The sequence below is a fragment of the Dendrobates tinctorius genome, unplaced genomic scaffold (genome assembly GCF_039654945.1).
Source record: "Dendrobates tinctorius isolate UK_male_01 unplaced genomic scaffold, ASM3965494v1 ptg000151l, whole genome shotgun sequence".
Lineage (NCBI taxonomy): Eukaryota > Metazoa > Chordata > Amphibia > Anura > Dendrobatidae > Dendrobates > Dendrobates tinctorius.
The window spans coordinates 5850658-5875379 of record NW_027361818.1 but is presented as its reverse complement, the minus strand read 5'-3'; the positions used below and the strand labels follow the sequence as shown (position 1 = coordinate 5875379).

The window sequence follows — 24722 nt, the reverse complement described above, 5'->3', positions numbered from 1 at the left end:
CGGTGATCTCTTGTCTCGGTCGGCCAAATAGCAAAGTGTAGGGTGTGTGTCCAGTGGTGCGATGTACTCGGTTATTGTACACCCAAACTAACTAAGCCACAAATTCAGGCCAGAACACTTTCCTGTCTTCCTCTAATGTCCTCAGCACCTGGATCAAGGTCCGATTTAACAGTTCACAGACCCATTTCACCGAGGGTGGTAAGGCATTGTCTGAGATTTCTCGATCTGATACAGGCGATGCAGTTCGTCCATCACTTGCCCCTGGAAACAGGCACCTTGATCGGAGTGGATTCTCTTAGGACAGCCATAAATCTGGGTAAAATCCCTACATATGGCCTGGGCCACTGATTCAGCAGTTTGATCCCGGGTCGGTGTTACCCCAGCGAACTTAGTGAAGTTATCCATCATCACCAGACAATGCTCGTATCCCAGATGAGCTAGGCCTATAGTTAGATAATCTATCATCAACACTTCCAAAGGAGCAGAAGTTACGATGGTCTGTGTACAGACACTGCCGGCAGGCATCCACTACAGCGGTCTTCAGTCGGGGATGATAAACTATCTTTTGTACCCACTGAAATGTTTTTTCTTGACCAAAAGTTGGCCCCTCTTTTGTGTGCTTCCGTGGCCACTTTATGAAGCAGCGTTTTGGGGAGCACCACCTGCCAGGTGATTCCTAGTTTTCGACTTAGCTGGATCTTCCGAGACAGTAAGCCATTCTGCCACTGAAGTCTCTCCCACTGGCGAAGGATCTGCAAAGTTCCTGTGGAAAGGGCGTCTCTCTCTTCTTGATTGGGCAGTTGTTTCAGGGCCACCCACTGTCTTATCAGAGCGAGATCTCCATCCTCCTGTTGAAGTCGTACACATTCGTCATGGGATCGCCCCATAGTATATTCTTTGAGTGCTATCTGAATCTGTCCCTGCATAGCCACCATCGTCCTGGCAGAAGGTCGGAACTCAGGGATTTATTCAGCCTCCAGTTCTTCACCCCGGTTGGGTCCAGGTCGCTCGTGTGTCACTCTGGACAAAGCATCTGCGTGGGTGTTCTCAGCTCCTTTCCAGTAAGCGATGATCTTATATTGGTATTTAGCCATCCGGGCCACCCACCACTGCTCAAGGGCCCCCAGTTTTGCATTCTCTAGGGGAGCTAAAGGGTTGTTGTCGGTGCGCACCAGGACTTTTGACCAGGATGTGTATTCAGCAAACTTTTCAGTCATGGCCCAGACCAACGCCAGCAGTTCCAGCTTAAAAGAACTGTAATTGTCCATTTTCGATCAGAGTCATGGAGAGACTGGCTTGCATAGGCGATCACTCGTTCCCCTCCGCCCTGTATTTGGGACAGCCCTGGTCCTAGCCTATGTAGACTTCCATTGGTGTGGAGAATAAATTGTTTGGAGAAGTCTGCATATGCCAGTACAGGTGCCATGGTTAACGCCATCTTCAAACTTTGAAACACCTCCCCACAAAATGGTTCTCTTCTTTGCTCCCGATGGTACTCCTTTCAGCAGTTCCAGTAAAGGGTTGACAATGTGAGTGAAATTCTTCAAAAATCGCCGGTAATATCCGGTGAGCTCCAGGAAAGCCCGACCATCTTTTACAGTCTTTAGGGTGAGCCAATCCTATACTGCTGCGATTTTCTCCCATGACAGTCTCTCCTCCTCAGCAGACTCGACATGTCCCAAGTATTGAATTTGGGTGTGAAAAAGATGGCACTTGCGAGGCTTCACCTTCAAGCCATGTTTCTGTAGAAGACTCAATACTTGTTCCAGTCTCTGCAGATGTTCCTCAAAAGTGGCTGCGTAAATGATAATGTCGTCCAGATAGATGAGGGTGGCTTTGAAGTTTAAGTCTCCTAGATATCTTTCCAGCTATCGTTGGAAGGTCCCGGGGGCATTGGCCAGGCTAGACGGCATATGGTAAATTCAAACATCCCCATAGGCAATATGAAGGCTGTCTTTGCTCTGTATTGCTCGAACATGGGGACTCGCCAATATCAGTTGGCCAAATCCAATGAGGTGAACTATTTTGTGTTTCACAGAGCGGACATTGATTCCTTAATTCGGGGTAAGGGACACGAATCCCGCACGGTACAGGTGTTCAACTTATGATACTCTGAGGGGGCTGCATTATAGTCTGAGGGGGGCTGCATTATACTCTATCAAGGACCATGGGGAGTGCATTATACTATATGTAATATATGGGATCTGCATTGTACTGCACCGAGGACTATCTGTCCCCATCATTCTTCCTCAGCCGGTGTAAAGAAACAAGCATTTCAATATTGTCGATCACACTCGTTTAACAGCCAGAACTCAGCGCATATAAATGCATCTGAAATGTTTCTATGTGATGGTGCAATATTTGAGCATTTGGGACCCTTCTTTAAACTATTGCCCAGGGCACCACTTTCTCTAAAACCAGCCCTGAGGAGAGGCATACATCCTGTGAAATATATAAGAGGCCTCCATCCCGTGTAATATAGGAGAGGCCTCCATCCTTTGTATTAATCTAGTTGCCTGTCTTTTAACTGACTCTAACTTCTGAATATCCTTTTTAAAATGTGGAGCCTAAACTGGATCTCATATTCTAGATTTGGCCTCACTAGTGACTTATAAAGGGGTAGGTAATAATATGTTGGGATCCCAGGATTTCATCTCTCTTTATATATATCCTAAAATCTTGTTTGCTTTTGCGGCTTCTGCTTGACATTAAAATGGAGACAGGAGATGACAGTAAACCCATAGGAAATTTGTCCAGTTTTTGCCACTGTTCCAGTCTTCTGCCCAGAAATTCTTAGTTTCAGAGCTCATGATATCTTCTGAAAAAGGACACAGTCTAGGTATAACTTAACCTGAGTCAGGCAGTGCATCTCTGTTTGTTGAAGAGCGTGAGTTTTTGAAGCGGCAGATTAAACATCTGATCCATCATTTGAAATATCAGGCAGTTGCTGCTGAATTGGCTACTTGGAATCATTGAAAAGTGATAAATTTGTGCGGACTGCAGATGAGTTAAGATAGCAAATTCTAGTACTATGCCAATTTGGACTCCCCTTAGGAAGCCAGACAAAATTTTCACTTTCTGCTTTTATAGAAAAATTCTAAAACCCTGGCTATCCAATAGTCTTCCCTTTGCTTGATGATAACAATTCACCACCTCCTACAAATTCTGCACTATGTAACATGGCTAGGATTGAGGGAAACCAAACTGCAAAATTCAAGGTCTGTACCTCACATCTAGTGTCTGGTACCGAACCCGAAAACGGACTTTTCACAGGATGTTTACTGTTCGGGTTTGAATGCCTAATGAAGTTTGTTGAAAGGCTTGGAGTCATCGCCGCCATGCCAAGTATTCTCATGGCTGTGATTGGCCAGCACACTACATGATCTGGACTATATGAATACTGGATCATAGGTGTGGCCACCATTCTGTTCTGCATAGTGTAGGGAAAGGGCACAGCTGGAGTGAGGGACACTGTTAGGTAGTGCATTCTGTCACAAATCTGCTGTGTGTACTCTGCACATGACTCAGTGGGAGAACTGTTCCAAAAAGCCGATGTGTGTACTCTGCAACCCATATCTGTGGGAGTAATGTGCCAAAAGCCACAGTGTGTACCCTGCAACCCTGCCTGTGGCAGTACTCTGCCTTTTAACTGTTTTGTATACTCTGCAACCTTGCCTTTGGGAGGACAGTGCCAAAGCCACTGTGCATACTCTGCAACCCATATCTGTAGGAGTATTGTGCCAAAATCTGATTTGTGTACTCTGCAACCCGCCTGTGGGAGTACTGTGCCTTTGAGCATCTGTGTGTATGTGGCGCCCCTGAGGCTTCAGTCGCCACAGAGGTACTGCACCTTCTCCTAAGGTGTAGTGCCCCACCATCCAGGTAGGCTGGGAACGCCTTTCCGCATTCCAACACCTGCACCCCACACACAGGATAGTTCAGCAGGGACCCATCCATGCTTTATGCTGGAAAGGTCATAGGGTGCCTTTTGTGGTCCTTGGCTTCGTAACACAAGAGGTGCTGGGGAGGCGGGTGTAGTTAGATATAAAAGAGAGGGAAGGTGTAGGATTTCAAGTCAGTCTCAGGTCAGTCTGACAGAAGATCAGTCTGGGGTGAGTCCCAGAGCGAGAGCAGGCTGACGGCAGGTCAGCCTGAGAGGAGCTCAAGGCGGAGGAAGGCAGTCAGTCAGGAGAGGCTGAGGACTGGTCTTAGTGGAACGAGCTCCTCAGGGAAGGAAGAGAAGGAGAAAGAGACGTAAACTGAAGACTACAGATTCCATAAGAGAGAGATAGAACAGATCGGAATGAAGGAGAAGAGAAGGAGGTTGGGAAGCAGGTTGAGAAAGAGATAGAACCCTTCCAGTCCAGAGAGCGCAAAGGCCGGGGCCCGGTCCCCGAGGTTGATTGGAACTTTATGTCCGGCAACAGACACCGGAGGAGTAGTGAGCCGCTAACGCCTTGCTTCCATCATAGACTTGGGACACAACAGCAACTGAATATTAGAGGCAAGACGTTGTGAGGAGTCCCCGAGCAGACTACAGCTGTCTGTCATACAAGTAAAGACTAGGAACACCTAGAGAGAGGCATTCCAGGGTAACTAAGTACTGGAGTGCTTCGCACCTAAAGGCGCATTAGAGGAGTCGTTCAGAAAGGTACATGTTGGCGGAGTGTGGAGGGGAGAATCCTATCCTGCCTGGAGGTTGGCTGGAGCCCTGACCTGGAGAACACAGTACGGAGGCAGGCAATTGTGTGAACTGCAAACAGTGAGCAAAGCTTTGGAACCGCATACTCTGGTGTCCTCCAGTTATTCCAGCACCATTACACCTGGGTACCAGCCACCATACCATTCTGCGCCTCTCCTCATCCATTGCACCTACACGGCCCTGGGACTACAGCTCCACCTGTGGGGAGCTATACCATCTCTGCTGCACCACACCATCAATCCCAGTGGAGCTGTATGCAGTGTTGGCTTACCATCTAGCTTGCCAAACACCACGGGTGGCGTCACGAACTATTCATATAAACTCTAACACCATTAACATCACCGCCATTGATATTGGGGCCCAGGGCCACGGACCGGGAACCGCTGCTGTGACACACATTCCCGCCTTGACACCAGCCTGGTACCGAGTACCCCTGCTGCCCTGGGTGTGCGAGGGCGACCCATGTACTCTGCAACCTCGTCAGTGGGAGTACTGTGCCACTAAGCTGCTGTGTGTACTCTGCAACCCTGCCTGTGGGAGTACTGCGTTTTTAAGCCGCTGTGTATACTCTGCAACCCCGTCTGTGAGGGTACTATGTCTTTGTGACAATATGTGTACCCTGCAACCCACTTGTGGGAGTACTATGCGTATAAGCCGCTGTGTGTTAACTGCAATTCCACCTGTAGGGGTTCTATGCAACCCATATCTGCATGTGTACTATGTCAAAAGGTAATGTGTACTCTGCAACTCCGTCTGGGGGAGTTTTGAGCCAAAAGCTGTTGTATGTACTCTGCAATCCCTCTATGCTGGAGTACTGTGACTTTAAGTTACTGTGTGTACTCTGTAACCCCACCTCTGGGAGTACTGTGCAAAAAGCCGCTGTGTGTACCCTCACAGCCAACGGTACTTTCACAGTGATGAGGGTCACAGACACAGCTCTTACACTACAGCCCACTCTAGAGTGTTTCAGCCCTAAGGGTAACTCAGTTTCCTTGGAACCTCGATGTAAGGCAACTTCTGCTCAAGTTTACTGTTCAAGCTACCTGGCTATCCTGGATCCATCGTCTAGACAAGCCTTTGTGTTCCCCTCTTAATCATGGCCCCAGTGCTTTGAACAATAATTGTTTCAAGGTAGTGTGGTGTAGTAACCACTGTGTCCGCTAGGGGGTGCTGTGTGGAGGTCCCAGGAGAAGGGATGAATGGCAGAGTGTTGAGTGGCCGTTATGTTTCTCAAAGTGGGTGGCTTTGAGATGGAGACTTATGTATGTGTGGTCAGCAAGGACATTGCTGAGGTGTTGCGCTAATATGTGAGGGAGAAGTCTCCAGGTAACTAGAGAGTTGGGGGGCCTGGTTACCTACAAACCCACCCAGGGGGTGTGTTTAAAGCACGGTAGTAAAGAGTGTGAAAATGCCTGAAGGACCTGTGATGAGGTCAGAGTCATGTGACCCAGTGGGCGTGGCCATGAGCAATATAATGTGGCCGGGGTGAGTCACAAGAGGTGAATGCTGGGACTCGGTTGGTCCAGTGTGGAAGGTCCCGCTAGGAGAAGCATCTCCTGGCTAACAGTCTGTGGAGTGGCTGTATGTCATGGCTGCCAGCGTCTGAGTGTCCCAGAGAAGAGAGTGGATGTCTGCAGCGTGAAGCAACAGCCATGAGGAAACCCTGACATGGGTGAGACAAAGATGAGGCTGAAGTGCCTGTGTATTCTGGCAACAGCATTTGGGAGGCATCGCAAAGCAAAAAGGCTATGACTGTCAGTAGAAAGCCTCACGGTTGACCGCCAGCTTAATCAAGAAATAAACTACTAGCTTTTTATCTGCGGATGCTTTACTCTACTAAAAGTTTGGCTCTGAGTGGGAACTGTGAAAACATGCTCTGTGGATGAAATTTTTAATAAGATTCTGTGGGGGTACGCTGCCCCATGCTCTGTGGGTGAAACTGGAATCAGATTCTGACACCTGACAACAGACCCGTGTCATTCAGGAGTTAAGGCAAAGTGCAATTAATGTCATGACTCTGTTGTCGAGTGTCCCAGGACCAGGTGCCCCTTCCCCATCCCTAACACTAGGGGAACCTTAGCTCACCCTGTTCCCTGGGCTACTTCTGATTGTGAAGATGCCAGGGCCACTTATCTTGCCTTAGCTCCTGACTCTGCCCTCTATCTCAACCCTTCCTCCACCCAGGGAAGATGAGAGTAGTAGTGTACCGTAAATCACCATCCAAATTAACAAGGTAATATGAACAGGTTTAACTGTTATGGTACTGCAGCACAGGACTAGGGTAAGATGGGGGAAAACTGACCCTGCACTGCGACTAGGCTGATACCCTATGATAGAGTGGGCGACCCATTCCTTGTGAATAGATCCACCAACGATCCTAGGTTAATCTCAGCGAAGACCTATAGATAGGGGAAAGGGGGTCCCTGAAAGATCTAAGGACTGGGTACAAAAATGGGTCACTTCCTAATAGAAACGCAGAGAAGGCTGCAGAAACAAACTGCAAACAGAAACTAAGACTAGCAGAACCAGAGGTCCCAGAACTGCACTAATTAAACACACAGAAGACAAAGCAAGGTTCAAGCGGATTAATACTGTTGTCCAACAAGGAATGGGAGACAGATGCAGGCTATAAAGGGTGATACAATCACGTGACCAAGGGCAAACCCAGCACCAGGGGAAAAAGATCAGCAGCCAGAACACTACAAGAAAATGGTGGATAGTCACAAACTGAACAGATTCTAACATTAACAAAAAGCAGCAAACATACAAATATACACACACATATAACAAAGGTATGCATCGGGGAGTGCAGGACAGGGTTAAACAAGAGTAGAACAAGGGAATTTTCACACATTCAAAACCTAGCAACAGTCAAAGATAAATCCACCAACTGCCTACTCAAGTAACTATAACAACAACCTCCAGCCTTGCTGCAAAAGCTACTCTGACAATGGGTGCTAGCCAGGACCCAGATTACATAGGAGATGGGAGTGGCTAATAGTGAACAGCTGAGAGCCTTATCTCCAGGAGCTCTCAAAAGATCAGATTAACCCCTGCACTGCACAAAGAATTTTACACCATTTAACACAAAGGTGAAGTTTCTAATCAGTGCAGGAGTAGGAGAAAGCAGACGCTGGCTCCTCTGTGCCATGGTAAATCCATGACAGGTACTATGCCATTGGAAGCTATGACTAACTTCACTTTGAAATGCACCAATAAATTGTGGATTTTATCTGCTAATTGTTGCCTCGCTGGCATTCACCTCCCCTTTTGCATCGCTTCCAGGATACTCCGTGCAAGATCTACAGCTGTATCCATTCAACTACAAACACGGTGAGCTTACTCTCCCTCTCCCCTTTACCTCTTTTTATGAATTTTGGAAAGTAGACCCCTCAGGAAACTTGTGTGTAGTGAGCACCTTGAGCCCCCCAGGTGCTTCGCAAAAGTTCTTAGCATTGAGTCGTGAAAATAAAAAAATCAAATTTTCCCCCAAAAATGTTATTTTAGCCCCAAATTTTTAATTTTCACAAGAATATTGTTATTATGTTTATTTTTTTCACAGTAATATTTATTATATGGTTACAATATATATTTTTTATTTTTTTGTATTATTTTGTGATTTTTTAAAAAAAATATTTTATCAACTTGTTTTCACTTTTTTTTCACTTTGTTTCTTAGTCCCTCTATTGGACTTTTTGTAGTCTGATTGCTGTTATAAAGCATTGCAATGCATGAGCATTGCAATGCTTTATAGCCTGTCAGCCCTGCAGATGCAAGTTAGTTAGACCATGGACTGCTCATGATCTAACTAACTTTTTAATGCCTGGTGATCCATATGTTGTCATAATGATATTTGGTCACATGGCAATAATCGGGCCCTCGCTATGATGTCATGTGGGCGCCGATCCAAGGGCAAAGGGGCATTGTTCCCTCTGCCTGCTTGTTAAATGCGGCTATCGAAGCGATCGCAGCATTTAGGGGGTTAAAGTGCTGGTAGTGGTGCAGGCACCTCACCTAGCACTGAGAGTTGGGTGTCATGATGTATCCATACGCCCAAGATTGGTAAGTACCACGTGGCCTCTATGTATAAGGTCGTGAAGGGGTTAATCAGCTTCTGTGTAGGTACTCTACCCCATGCTCTGTGGCAAAAATTTGTAAGCAACATCTGTGGGGGTACGTGCTCTGCGCCTGAAATTTTTTCTTGACTGGTGATAACAAGCCAATGTCTCTGTGAAGGCACTGTTAAAATTTTTATGTTATTCGTTTACTTCCCACTTTACCATGATCATCATGGTGACAGAATCCCTTTAAGTCATTTCCCTTTCAGCGTTTGCTTGCAAGGCAATGGGTCCTGATTTTACTCACATTTTGCTTCCTTTTGCAGCCACATTGCCCTTACTCTGACCATTTAACTGCCATTTTAAAGCACTGAAGCTCAGGTAGCCATTGGCCTATATGGGATTTGTGGTCCGGGGTCAAATTTGGGTCTGGAACCAGACTTTAAAAAAAAAATGTGTCCGAACACGCTGAATCTGGACATCCACAGGTCTGCTCAGCCCTAAACATGGACCTTGAGGGTCCTCAGCAGGCACAGAATGGCATTGATCATGTGAAGATATCTGTGTTTCCTCCATCCTCTTTTGAACTCTGGTGAATGTTTTCTCCAGGACAAGCATGATGGGGTTGATAGGGTTTATTCCACATTTGTCCCTTTTGTTGCCTCTTTGAAGGGCTTAAGTAGGCAACATGCATCCCTGATCAGCTGCCAATTGTGGATCTCAAAGTAAGAACTCATACTCACTTGCAAGAGACTTGCATGATTCTCGTGCGAGTCTCTCGCATGAAAAAAAGGCACAGCCACAGGCACTTGGACCACCAGAGAAATACATGTAGCCGCACGCTCCTGTCCAAGTGCCGGTGGCAGTGCCAGGTTTTCATGCGAGAGACTCGCACGAGAATCATGTGAGTATCGGATGTGAGTATGAGCCCTAACCTACACTCCATTTCTAGTGGGTTGTGACATCACAATTGAAACAGCACTCAGGCAAACCATTCCATTTTTGAAAAGCCAGGAGGATGTACTTTGCAATGTAAGAATGGTTGAAATCAGAGGACAGTTTCAAGACCATAGCCACCATTTGCAGCAAGTTGGACATGTGCCATGTAGGCAGCCAAAATAGTCAATGCATTGTTGCTTATTACAGTTTCCAGTTGCTGTTCTTGGGGTGCCAGGCAGCGTGGAAGTTGCCACTTGATTAACAGCAGCAACATATCCACTGTATAGCTTTTGTCCACATGCTTTCAACTGTAGATCTGGTCTGCAGCATTTTACCTTACATTAATGAAAATAATGAGGTTTATGCATGGAATTAATGTTCTGTCCTGTGGCTGTTGGGGATAAAGAGTGATCTGCTTAGATGAATCCAGAGGAGGTGTAGAAGGAGAATGAAAATCATTGTCTCATGGAGGAAACATAGGTACTTCCCAGTCATGGAGACTTTATCACATGTCTGAGTTGTGGTGGTGCATTGCTGCTGCTTAAAACATGCAGTTAGTCATGAAATTAATGAATTGTCTCAGCCTATAGCTGCTGCTCTAGGTGTCTATGGTACAGTGTACTTTGTAGCACAAAGAAAAGCGGAGAGAGTGGCCTACTTTCCCATCTGAGAGAAATAATGGTGGCTGGATATCTTCCAGGTGAGTACATACTATCAGTTCTCGAAAGGCTGCAGATTCCACAAGGTGATAGACAGAGACTGCACCATCAGAAACTTGACCGGGTGAGAATTTAGTTGGCAAACCACGTGATAACTTTGAGACAATACCTCTTTCCTCAATAGACTATTGGGAATGGATATTTTTCAGTGCATGGAGAAATAAATGGAATGGTACTCAATGCACGACAGCAGTTGTGGTAGATGATGATGTGATGATGGTGCCAACCAGGCACTGGAGGGAGCCTTTCTGACAGAAGAATAAGCATGATGAAATTGGAGACACATTGATAAAAGGGGGATGAGGACAATAATAGGCCTGTGAGCAATGGGTGGAGGGCAGAGTAAGACCCATCACCAGGCAGAAAGGCCGGTCCCGAAGCGCCTGAGCAAGGCAGTTCCCGACACAATCCGTATGGAGAAACCCATTGTATGGGTGCCAGCCAGAGAAAAGTACAGCATAAATGTCCAAAAAGAAAGGAGACAGCATTCAAGGTTCCGGGTGTTGATTCTTTATTCACAAGCAGGTAAAAACATGACCAGAGAGTATTACCTCCAGGAGGCTCTCAGACAGTTGTCCGGTACTGAAATATAATCCAGACTATCCCAGGACCCCACTAGTAAACACAGACATGAACGTCAATCCTTTTTGATGTAACAGGTTGAATGTGGAGTTCTCTCCAAAAAACAGGCGGAGAAACACCACCCTGATATCCCCTTAAAAGCTCACTTACTTTTCATACTGAAAGTACACAAGTCCATAACTATCCCCATAGGACTACCGATAGTTGCTGAGATAGGTTCCCTCACGAAACTATTGTCTCAATGTCTCAATTGAACACTCCGCACACTTTTGCAGGATGTACCCTGCTACATAAAGGATATAAGTGACTTTTTGTGCACTCCCCAAGGTTTTAAATGGCAGGAGGGCTTCTCTATGGCGTCAATCGACATAGAGAGCCTGCATACCAGGATACCTCAGGAACAAGGCATCAAGGCCATATCTAACATTTTGTCAAATACAGGCAAAAATGTGGACTTTGTGAATTTTGTATGTAGGACTTTATATTTAATCCTCACTCACAATTAATTTAAATTCCAAGAGAAGTGGTATAACCAGAACATTGGCACAGTCCTGGGCACGCCCATGGCATGTGCGTTTGCAAATCTATTTTTGACGGTGTTTGAGGATAAATACATATACCGATTTGTGGGTGATGACTTTTTGGTTTGGGATGGGGGTGAAAAGTCCTTTATTAGTTTTGTCACATATCTCAATTCCGTCAATAGCATGAATATGAGGTTCACGTCTGTGTCTGGTGTTTCTGGATGTCCAGGTATCAATCCATTGAGGCTCTCTGGTCAAGGGGGTCCACAGGAAACCTTCCGCGTCCAACTCTCTTCTGGACCATGACTCTCTTCTGTACTATGACAGTGCCCAACCAGACCACACAAAAAGATCCTTGCCATATAGCCAATTCCTCAGGCTTAGGAGAAGTAACAGCACTCAGGAGGGTTTCGCAAAACAAGCCACAGAATTGAAACAGAGGTACAAGGCCAGGGGCTATGCTGAACCCCTATAGCAAGAAGCCCTCATAAAACCCGGGACCCCTTTGCAGAAAGAGCTTCTGCATAAAAATTCTGCTAATATCAACCAAGAGGATGATAAATCGTTAATTTTCAGTTTCAAATATGGTCTGATGGATCGCCAGATAAAATCAGCGATTAACAAAAATTGGCTCATCTAGGATAAAGATGGTGACCTAGCCGATGTAGTGGCCCACAATCCTCTCATTTCTTCTAGGAGGGGTAATAAGAACTTTAGGGATCTATTAGTCCAAAATCAACCTAAACATGAATCTAACAATTGGTTAGCTAATCTCAGGCCAACTGGCAACCATAAATGCTGGAGTTGCAAGTTTTGCCCTTAACACCTTACTGAACAGCACGTACAGATAGGAGATGTTTTCCACAGGGTCCGAGGCTTTCTCTCATGTAAAACCAACGTCATTGTCTAGGTTATTTTCTGCCCTTGCAGGTTTTTTATTTTGGAAAAACCATTAGACCACTCTATATGTTCAGAGTGGCGTTGGAAGAAAACAAATTTGCAAGACGACTTCACTGCATTCAAACAGGCAACAGTCGCTCTCAAATCTGCTCTCACCTCTAGTAAACAGGCCTACTTCACAACTCTCATATCTTCCCTATCCTACAACCCCAAACAGTTATTCAAAACTTTTAACTCCCTCCTCCGCCCACCACTGCCCCCTCCAACCTCCGTCATCTCTGCTGAGGACTTTGCCATACACTTCAAAAATAAAATCGACCAAACAAGGCAAGTCTTCATTGTTCAACCACCACAACACCTTTGTATACCAGACCAATGCCCAAATCCCATAACCTCACTCTCCAACATCACTGAAGGGGAGCTTAATTGTCTCCTCTATAAATTGCACCTCACCACCTATGCGCTCGATCCCATCCAATTCCACCTCCTCCCAAACTTCACCACCACTCTTATCCCATCCCTAACCCACCTCTTCAACCTATCACTAACTTCTGGTACCTTCCCTTCTGCTTTCATGCTTTCATTGCTGGTCATGCCACAATCATGCCTATCCTTAAAAAGACAACCCTCAACTCAACCGCTATGTCCAGCTATCGCCCAATACCGCTGCTCCCATTCGTTTCCAAACTCCCGGAGCAGAACATTCATGCTGAACTTTCCTCCCACCTCTCATCTAACTTGCTCTTTGACAATCTACAATCTGGTTTCCACCCCCATCACTCCAGTGAGACAACTATGACCAAAATTACTAACGTCCTACATACAGCCAAAGCTAACGGACAATACTCTATACAAAATAGCAAAATATCCTAGGTGTTAATAAAATGGAGTTTCTTATTTAAATTAAAAAAAAACAAAAGCAAATTAGCAGCATGCATAAAAAGTGGCTTCTAGACCTGTCCTCTGCTTTCGACACAGTTGACCACTGCCTCCTATTACAGATCCTCTCCTCCTTTGGCATCAAAGACCTCACCCTATCCTTGATCTCCTCATACCTTTCCAGCCGCATATTCAGCGTCTCCCACTCCCACACTACCTCCTCATCTCACCCTCTCTCTGTTGGAGTCCCCCAAGGCTCTGTTCTATGACAGCTACTCTTTCCAGTCTATACACTTGGCCTGGGACAGCTCATAAGTCCCATGGAATCCAGTACCACCTGTACGATTACGACACTCAGATCTACCTCTCTGGCCCTGACGTCACCTCTCTGCTATCCAGAATCCCAGAGTGTCTCTCTGCCATATCCTCCTTTTTCTCCTCTCGCTTCATCAAAATCAATATGGACAAATCTGAACTCATCATCTTTCCTCCATCTCACAGATCTTCCTTACCTGACCTATCTATCAAAATTAATGGCATCACGCTTTCCCCCGTACCGGAAGTCCGCTGCCTCGGAGTAACCCTTGACTCAGCCCTGTCATTCAAACCGCACTTCCAAGCTCTTTCCACCTCCTGTTGCCTCCAGCTCAAAAATATTTCCAGAATCCATCCTTTCCTCAACCCTCAATCTACTAAAATGCTTGTGCATGCCCTCATCATCTCCTGCCTCGACTACTGCAACATCCTTTTCTGTGGCCTCCCTGCTAACACCCTCGTACCTCTCCAGTCCATCCTTAACTCTGCTGCCCGACTAATTCATCTCTCTCCTCGCTACTCCTCCGCTTCTCCCCTCTGCAAATCACTTCACTGCCTCCCATTCCCTCAGCGTATCCAGTTCAAATTACTAATACTGACCTACAAGGCTGAAAACAGTTTGGCTGATTAGAGAAGCTATAAACCTGACCTTCCTTTGAGCTAGCTGAGAATCTGGAGCATTACATTTGTTGGTTCCATTAAACTCTCAAAATGGCCAGAAAAAAAGAACATTCATGTGAAACTCGACATTCTATTCTTGTTCTTAGAAATGAAGGCTATTCCATGTGAGAAATTGCCAAGAAGCTGTACAAAGATATATACCTTTCCTGTGCCAAGAAACTTAAGATTCCTTACAGCGGTGTGTATTACTTCCTTCAGAAGAGAGGACAAACAGGCTCTAATCAGAGTAGAAAGAGGAGTGGGCACCCCCCGCTGCATAACTGAGCAACAAGACAAGTACATTTGAGTCTGTAGTTTGATAAATCGACGCCTCACAGGTCCTTAACTGGCGGCTTCATTAGATAGTACACGCAAAACGCCAGTGTCAACATCTAAAGTGAATAGGCGACTTCAGGATGCTGGCCTTCAGGGCAGAGTGGCAAAGAAAAAGCCATATCTGAGACTGGCTAATAAAAGGAAAAGATTAATATGGGCAAAAGAACACAGACATTGGACAGAAGAAGATTAGAAAAAAAGTGTCATGGACAGACCAATCCAAGTTTGAGGTGTTAGGGTCAGACAAAGGAACATTTGTGAGATGCCGAACAACTGAAAAGATGCTGGAAGAGTGTCTAACGCCATCTGTCAAGCATGGTGGAGGTAATGTGATGGTCTGGGGTTGCTTCAGTGCTGGTAAAGTGGGAGATTTGTACAAGGTTAAAGGGATTTTGAATAAGGAAGGCTATCACTCCATTTTGCAACGCCATGCCATACCCTGTGGACAGCGCTTGATTGGAGCCAATTTCATCCTACAACAGGACAATGACCCAAAGCACACCTCCAAATTATGCAAGAACTATTTAGGGAAGAAGCAGGCAGCTGGTATTCTATCTGTAATGGAGTGGCCAGCGCAGTCACCAGATCTCAACCCCATTGAGCTGTTGTGGGAGCAGCTTGACCGTATGGTACACAAAAAGTGCCCATCAAGCCAAGCCAACTTGTGGGAGGGGCTTCTGAGAGCATGGGGTGAAATTTCTCCAGATTACCTCAGCAAATTAACCCCTAGAATGCCAAAGGTCTGCAATGCTGGAGTTGCTGCAAAGGGAGCCCTCTTTGGCGAAAGCAAAGTTTGAAGGAGAAAATTATTATTTCAAATAAAAAAAAATTTTTTCCGAACCTTGTCAATGTCTGGACTAGATTTTAAATTAATTTGGCAACTCATTTGATTAATAAAACTATGAGTTTTCATGGTAAACATAAAATTATCTGGGTGACCATAAACTTTTGAATGGTAGTGTATATATATATATATATATATATATATATATATAAAAAGAGAGAGACAGATGTCCAGTTGTTTCCACCTTAAGTTTTCTGCCTCATTTTTTACATGTTTCAATGAAGATTATTTGTTGTTTTCTACTTAGTCTTTACTCAATGTTATTGGTGTTATTGGTGGTATACTGTGACCAGGCACCAGTTTTATTGATTGTGGTTTTAGGTGTGCTTTTATCATAGTAAAGTTGCACTTCTGCCACTAAACATTCTCTTACCAATAATATTACATGCTTTAAAAAAATGACTAGACATAAAAAAGAACTGACAAAAACAGATGTTTATTCCCTCTGAGTGTTGCCTATTATCCAGATAATTACTCTTCCAGCTATCATCTCCCTAAGGGAAGATGAACCTTGGAATAATCAGATAATTGGAACCTCTGATGCCTTCCTCTCATATATATATATATATATATATATATATATATAGTAAAGGGATTACTGGCAGGCAAAGGAACAGATCTGCTTACATAATGAGTCAACATGAGGTACATCTAGAGTGAGTTAGAGAGTGTGTAATAAGGTAGTGGGCTACAGAGAATGGGTAGGGTCCTCGCTCACGGAACCTCAAAACATTATGGAAAAACATATCGTGGGTGCAGAGATAGCAGTTGTAACTGTTCTTTGGTATCTAAGGCTGGCCTAAAGACTTTGCTACTATTAATGGTACCAAAATGGTCAGTGGACACGTTGCATCAGTTTGACCCAAGAAATTGTAGTATACTATGATGCCATATTTATAGTGCTGGTCAATCACAATGATTTTCCAATGTTTGTTACCACCAATATATCAATGGCCCCACTTTCTCCTTGTCTCAGGCTGATCATCCACATCTACTGGTGTCTTTGGCATCTCTTAATATCTTACCTCATTCCAGTCTCCTATGGAAGTGATATGGGATGTAGACTGAGCATTTCAAACCCCTCCGGAGTCTTCGGCGATGGAAATATTCTGATTGGAGTCCTGCTACCTTTCCATATAGATAATGTAGTGAAGAAATTTACATTTACCGAGAACCCTGTAGAAGACACGTGCTCTACGTAAGACCTTACTGTTAAGCGTAATGTAGTTCAGTTGATTGGATACAGTGAAGTCTATTTGATTATCCATAAACTTCCTATTTTGCACAAGATCCCATCTTTTACATGAGTTGTCCTCTTATAGATATTGGCCAATATATATAATTTAAAAAGAAAACTTCTTTAGGGAGGTTTTGTTGTATGCGGTTATGCTAAAATGTCCAATCTTGGGTTTGGGTCTTCAGATGACTTCATATTGTGTCCATATCTTCTGTGGTTGCTGAACATATTGATGGGGGTAATTTTCTAAATAGCTTCTCTTGATATGTCATTTATGGAAAATCAGATGCACTTTAGAGTATAAGTTTAATAATTGGGGGAAAATTCCACATTACTAGCCAACATCTTGTAAAGAACGGCTTATTTCAACTTGTAGCAAGTTTGGGGGCACAGATATGACTCATGTTTCCAAATTTTGGCCATCTTAACCAATCAAAGGCTTTTTCAGCTTTTTACTAGAAATGTACCAGCAGTTCCAGGCGATGCAATTTGCCTTACAGGAGATCAATGATCGTTCAGATTTTCTTCCGAACATCACTTTGGATTACGTCGCCTTTGATTCCTGTGCTGCTCTGCGAAAAGAACTTGTGGGAACATTGTGGATGTTAACAGGCCAGATCCAGCCACTTCCAAACTTTTGTTGTCGCGAAAAACCACCACTGGCTGCGGTTCTTGGTCATGCCATGTCAACATCATCTATTCTCATGGCGCACATACTGGGATTGTACAGATATCCGCAGGTACAGTGCTGTATTTAGGAATTACAGATAAGTCTATGGTAGAGTCATTTTACTGCAGACATGTCGACAAATACAAATGAAGGTAAAAAAGATAAGTACAAACATTTTTCAATATTGTTGCTGCTTTTTTCAGATAAGTCATTTTTCAACTAGTTCCCTTCTGAGTGATCGGATGCAGTTTCCTTCCTTTTTTCGAACAGTTCCGAGTGATACATTTCAATCAAAGGGGTTGGCTCACTTAATATTACACTTTGACTGGAAATGGGTTGGTGTTATTGCCTTGAGAAGTGATTATGGATATCAAGGAGTCAAACTAGTAAAGGAGGAGATCGTCAAAGCCGGAGCTTGCGTGGCCTTTACCGAGTTTATCGATAGCAATATTGTGGACAGAAACATCCCTCATATGGCAAGGGTTATCAAGGCATCAACAGCAAAAGCTATACTAGTTTTTGCCAATGACCTGTTTGTTGCCGCACTGATGGATGAAATGATCAAGCAAAAAGTGACTGGGAAGACTTTTGTGGCCAGTGAGGCCTGGTCGACCACATCAATTTTAGAAGCAGAAAAATACTCCACGTTGCTCGTGGGGTCCATTGGTTTTGCCTTCCACAGCTCGACCATTCCAGGATTTAAAGAATATTTGTACAGTATCCATCCTAATAATTTTTCCAAAGATTCTAAAAATGCTTGGAATAAAATGTTTTGGGAAAAAACTTTCTCATGCAAATTCATAAATATGATAGAAGATTCTCAATCTTTGCTTAATTCTACCAAGATCTGTACAGGACTTGAAGATCTTAGTGAAGTTGATAACGCTTACACTGATGTGTCAAGTTTAAGAGGTTCCTTAAGTATCTATACCTCTGTTCAGGTCATAGCAAAGTCTCTTCATGATGCAAGAACTTGTGTGCAAGGTAAAGGACCTTTTCGCAATGGGAGCTGTGCAGACATATACCGCATCAAACCTTGGGAGGTAAGAGTAAAAATAAATATTTGTTCTACTAATATTCAAGACTTTATTCCTGCAATGAATGGAACAATTTGCCGCAAAGTCTATTATGACTCTCAACTGATATTCAGACATAAAGCAGAACCAACATTCTACTAAAATACTAGAAACGCTGAATCTTTTCTTACTTTTATTAAAACTTTCCGTTATTATAGCACATCCTGTTGGAACGAGTTTCTTGAAGCTTACAGCTCAAATGAGATTCATTTGGAAAATTCTGAAATGAAATTACCCTTTCCTCGACTGCAAGCAGGGAATTTTTTTGTGAGGTCCACACACAGAAAAAAACACATTTACTCAGCACCGAGTATGATCACCATATACAGAAATCCCGGCACTTCCAGCCTTGGCTGCTGTCACTGAGATGTCCCTTGGCCTGGCTGGCCCCCTTTGTTCATTAGCTTGGCTGGCCCCCTATATCCCTTGGCATGACTAGCTTCCTATGTCCCTTGGTCTGAAAGTCCCCCTGTCCCTTGGCCCTGATTGGTGCCCTGTCCCTTGGCTCTGGCTGGACCCTATGTCCCTTGACCCTGACAGCGCCCTGTCCCTTGGCCTGGTTGGCACACTATGTCCCTTGGCCTTGCTGCCACCCCTATGTCCTTTGGCCTAGCTGCTCCCCATCCTGTGGCCTGGCTGGACCCATGTCCCTTAGCATGGCTGTTCCTCCCTATCCTTTGGCCTGACTGTACCCCACTGTCCCTTAGGCATGGCTGTACCTCCCTGTTCCTTGGCCTGACTGTACCCCACTGTCCCTTAGGCATGGCTGTACCTCCCTGTTCCTTGGCCTGACTGTACCCCACTGGCCCTTAGCAGAAAGATAAAAACCACCTTTATTGAATCATTAAAAAACATCAAGGACAAGGGTGGTGACATGTAAATGACCAATATATGGCACCGCAATAAAGGGGCAAGGCAAAAATTATTAGATAGGTTAGTATGCAGAAAAGACTAGATCCTAAGGTAAAAACCAAAGACAGAAACATTATGATTGAATACCCTGCAGTAAATAAACAGCATAGTGCATGAGAATAATGCACAGTATTTAGTTAACTTGTTTTTTTATCAAAATAATGCAAAAGATATCCCGCCTCGTCAAGGCGACCGTAATTGTGACAGTGCTAACGCTAATATTAAAAACCTTACAGTTTGTCAAGTGACATGAATGTAGATAATGGCTGAGGAGGACTGCGCCCAACTAGTGGATGCACATCGGAGGGAGACCACATAAATAATGACCAGCTCAATGCAAAGGCAGGCCACACCTTTATATGCACATGATGCAATCAGACAGAAAAAATACTAAAGGCATGAACTGGCATAGTTGGTTGCAGTCCGTCTCAACCCTTATCTACAGGCATATGAAATTAATGACCTCGCGTAGACCAGAAATGTGGTTTTTCTTTGACCACAAAGATGCAAAAATACAACAGGAAGGAATCAAAATATTGTATTTTAACCAAAATAATAGCAATAAAAACATTGAATATAGACTCCAATGGTGGATCGGCACTCAATATCTCAAGGTGGTGCTCGTGGAGAGATTAAAGTATGGATTATAATAAAGTCCTGGCACTAATGTTGTGATGAATTAGTCTTTAAATTCAATCAGCAAGGACGCGTTTCAGCCCATCCAATGCTTTCATCGACAATTACATTGTTGGTGAAACGCGTCCTTGTTGATTGAATTTAATGCTTAATTCCTCAGAACGTGCGTGCCAGGACTTTATTACAATCCATATCAATAAAAACATCAGCTCATCGTTCAGAAAACAAGCTCCACACGGTCAAAATAAAAACAAAGACGTTACACATCTCGGTAAATATCTACACGAGCCACGTTTTTTTAAAATTAATTAGTGATTTTTTTAACCACTTAATTAAAAAAAAAGCTACACTAGTTTGGTATCGCAATATTTGTACTAAGCAGGAGAATCATATTTCCAAGTCATTTGGTGGAGTCATGTCAATGCTGTCATTAAAAACTAAATCAAGTATGTGGCTATATTGGCAGATCATTTAATCTCATCTCTCTTGGCAGAAGGGGAGGAATAAACAAAAAAAAGGAAAATCACCAAGACGGGAAGGGGCAAACAGATAAAAGATAAATAATCTTTTTGTCTCTGGAAGTCAGACACGTTCTAATAAGGATCGATACGATGCAGTGATATTGCAGACTGATATTGATTGCCTTTATTTGGTTTAATGGGGATAATTTTTAGGCACAAATTTTATTCCTATTGCTCTCAATATTTTCAGCTTCTACCCCCAAGGATAGTGTTTTTGTTTTTCCAGTTAATTGATATCTTATTTGTGTTTTTTTTAAATTTTTTGCGCTAGTTGAAGCACTATATTCAAAACGTTAATGTAAAACTGAATGACGGGAGAGAAGTCTTCTTTGATGAGAACGGGGACCTCCCAGCGGTGTACGACATTGTCAACTGGCAACTCAGAAGCAATGGTGGCATGAAAAAAGTCAAAGTTGGAAGCTACGATGCAGCAGCCACTGATGGAAATATCTTCACCATTAATGTTAGTGCTGTCATGTGGCCTTCTGGCATTGAGCAGGTATGTTATGGAAATTATATAGGCATCACCAACAGATGAGTGGACCGTAAACTGCTTAACCTTTCCATTTTGTTATTTTTTCAGATTCCGATATCTGTCTGTAGTGAGAGTTGTCCTCCAGGTTTCAGAAGGGTAGTGAGACGAGGGGAGCCTATGTGTTGTTTTCAGTGTGTCCAGTGCCCTCACGGGGAAATCTCTAATAAGACCAGTGAGTAACATCAAAACCCATACTAGCCTAACAGACCTAAACTACGCCTGTTACTTCAGGGGACTTTTCAGAATAGCCGCAATATGTATTTATGAGGATTAACACTATTTCTGGCCATTACATTACTTATACCATCGAATAATAAGGGGATTTGGATGGTGAAAAATGAGTGCTGCCTAGGACCTTTGAGTCGAGTCACAGTGAGAAGGGAATTGTGGCTTTAAAAGTATGCATATGACATGCATGTTTTTTGCCTGAAGAAAGAGTTTGATCAGATCTGAAACACATAGCAAATAAATACTTTTAAAGCCACAATTCCCTTCTCACTGTGACTCAAAGATCCTAGGCAGCGCTATTTTTTCACCATCCAAATCCTCTTATTCTTCAATTCTATATCTGGACTCTCTGTGAGATCCAGTGGGTGGTGTAGCAGCCAACAGGAACACATGTCTCACCCAAATCAGCGTTGTGCCTGAGGTGCACAGCCATCACAGGTGAGCACTTGCATGTTCAATAAGTACAATTTGTCCTGTTTGATCTGCACAAGGTGCGCTTTCGTCTCTTTTATTTCATTACTTATACCCTACATTTTCCTCCATTTTACTATTCTGCAGGGTTTGTCTAATTTTGAGTTGTCCTTTAGCTAATGGGTGGAGACAAGCTGTTGTCGAAGGTAGCTATTTAGGGAGGGCTAAATTAACCCTTCACGGTTGATCCAGTGATTTCCAAATTATTCCACAGTGTTGCTAGCAACTCAAATGACCACACGGAGACGGGGGTCTCTGTACGGGAGGATCGAGGCAGATCACTAAGCCCCTTTATTTTAGTCACATCTTTTATAATATTTTGCTTAATTATGCAAGGTTCTCAACTACCAATAACATCATGGTAATGCTTCACTTTGTAAGCCAATAATATTGCAAGAAAACCGGAAACTACATATATGTCCGTACCTAAATAGCGTAGAAAGTAGTATAATGGCATATTCTTCAGAGTTTTACACTCCCACCTCCCTTATCTTTGCACCTGATGAAAACAGTCTGGTTTCATGACAGCCCATGCCAATTATAAAAATGTATCTTACAGCAACAAAAATGAAGAAACGAAACCTTCAGAGAATGGATAAAAGGAAACTTCAGCTTTGACTTTAGTATTAACCCTTCACACTGCTATGATTTCTCATATTCACAACACACAGACATGAGGGAGTCCTGTTCTCCTGTCTCTTTGTACTATATGTTCAGCAGCAGCATGGAGAACATTTATTATAAAGCTATACTGAGCAGTGAAGCTGTGAATCTAGTATAGGGGATATAAGTCACCTACTAGAGAACTGTAGCATGATCTGTCTGTCTCTCACTCTGGTCCTCCTTTCTTCTACCTCTACCCTCTCCATAGACATTAATCAACAGCTGTAATCTAATCCTTCAATAAGATGGCAGTTCATCTTGTTTTGACGAATATAGATTTACAGAGTTTATGACTAGCTAAAGAGGTGATAGCATGCAGATTGGTAGATGTCCCACTACTGGACCTTAATATTCTACCATTTTTTCTCTATGTGGCTTCAAGAAAAAGCAAAGTGATGCCCTCGACAGCACTGTAGAGAATGAATAGAGCACAGACTACACTTCTGTACTGCTGCTCCATACTAAAGGGGTTAAAAAGGTCTATGTTCTATCAATCAATCCAGTTCTCAGAAGTCAATCAACAATTTATTGCCTATCCTGTCGATAGGTGATGTTATTTTTTTGTCCTGAAGACAATCCTTTTAATAAAGTAGGGAAGTGGAGGAGAGAAGTTTGCTTGTATTATTGATTCTTGAAAATTTTGTTCCTCACCGGTGACCTCTTGGACCCCTCCGCTACTCACCGGGGGTCATATGGACAATTTGTGATTTTGCATACTGTGCAATGTATTTGGGGCCATTTTGAAAGCCACTTTTAGAAATCTCCTCAATGTCTCATCTGCAGAGTTGTCAAGTATGAATTAAATATTTAAAAAATTGCTTCACCAAACTCCATATTTCTTAAACTGCCTTCCCATCTCTTTCTCAGATTCAGACGACTGTTACAAATGTCCATGGAACTTGTGGCCAAATGCTGAAAAAAACAAGTGTATCTTGAAGACCATCGAGGTTCTTTCTTATGAAGGTCCGTTAGGCTCATCCTTGACTGCCGCAGTGGTCTTTTCATCAGTTTTCACACTTTTCATATTGTGTCTTTTTTTTCGATACAGAAGCACTCCTATTGTTCGGGCAAATAACTACTCTCTAAGCTGTCTTCTACTTTTTTCTATACTTTTTTGCTTCCTGTGTTCTTTAAATTTCATTGGTTACCCTGAAACTGTGAAATGTCTTCTGAGACAGGTGATATTTGGTATGGTATTTACAATTTGCATTTCTAGTATTTTGGCCAAAACCATCATGGTTGTGTTTGCCTTCATGGCTACAAAGCCTAACAGTAAGCTCAGAAGGTGGGCAAGCCCTAGTGTGTCCTACACAATAATCCTTGTATGCTCACTTGCTCAATTGTCTCTCTGTGCTGTTTGGTTGTCCCTTTTTCCTCCATTTCCAGAATACAACATCAAATCCCAACCTGGTGTCATTATAGTTGAGTGTAACGAAGGTTCCTCCACTGCTTTTTGGTGCATGTTGGGGTATCTTGGTTTGCTGTCATTCACAAGTTTCGTTGTAGCTTTCTTGGCCAGGAGGCTTCCCGACAGCTTCAATGAAGCCAAATTTATCACTTTTAGTATGTTGGCTTTCCTCAGTGTCTGGATGTCCTTCATCCCAGCCACTCTTAGTGCCAGGGGCCAATATGTTGTAGCCATGGAAATCTTTGCAATCTTATCTTCCAGTTGGGCTCTTGTGATTTGTATGTTTCTCCCAAAATGTGTCATAATATTACTCCGGCCTGATATGAACTCCAAGGAATATCTAAGGGGCAAAGACAAAGCAGGGACAAAATCATAATAAATGTCATCTGAACATTGTTTTAATTATTTCATTGAAGTAACAAATTTCCAAGCCTTCTGCTCTATTATTTTGATAGAGAGCTCTTAAGTCGCTTGGGTAAAAAAAAATCCCAAAATATATTATACTCACCTTTTTGGATACTGCACTTCTCCATGCTGTCCTCTGTTGGCTTGCACCCTTCTTCAAACTTTGATCTTCCCCTACATCTTCACTCTTTGGCACCACCATTGTTGACTTTGACATGACCTCGAGTAGCATCTTCAGGCCAGGACATCGCGCAAGGCCTAGTCATTGATGGAGCCTTACACAATGTCATAACAAGAGTTGTCCTTTGTCTCATGGCATCAAAATGTATCTAGGCTTGAAGCCTAATCAGTGCTGAAATCAAAGAGTGAAGATGGAAGTGTAGACCAGAACCTAGGGAATGGACCAGCAGAGGATTGGGAGTGTAACTGTGACACAGGGATAAATGAAAGATGAGGTAAGGATAAAGCTTTGGTTTTTGTTATATTTTAATGCCTTCATTTA

The 24722-nt window shown here is 43.5% G+C and overlaps 1 protein-coding gene across 1 annotated transcript; it reads left to right on the top strand.

The window, feature by feature from the left end:
- Nucleotides 1–1976: 1976 nt before the first annotated feature.
- Nucleotides 1977–24191, top strand: LOC141049893 (extracellular calcium-sensing receptor-like). The gene is made up of 5 exons (XM_073546733.1): nucleotides 1977–2064; nucleotides 17636–18408; nucleotides 20782–21009; nucleotides 21094–21217; nucleotides 23275–24191. Exons 1-5 carry the CDS (start codon nucleotides 1977–1979, stop codon nucleotides 24189–24191), a joined length of 2130 nt encoding a protein of 709 aa, XP_073402834.1.
- The last annotated feature ends 531 nt before the right edge of the window (nucleotides 24192–24722 follow it).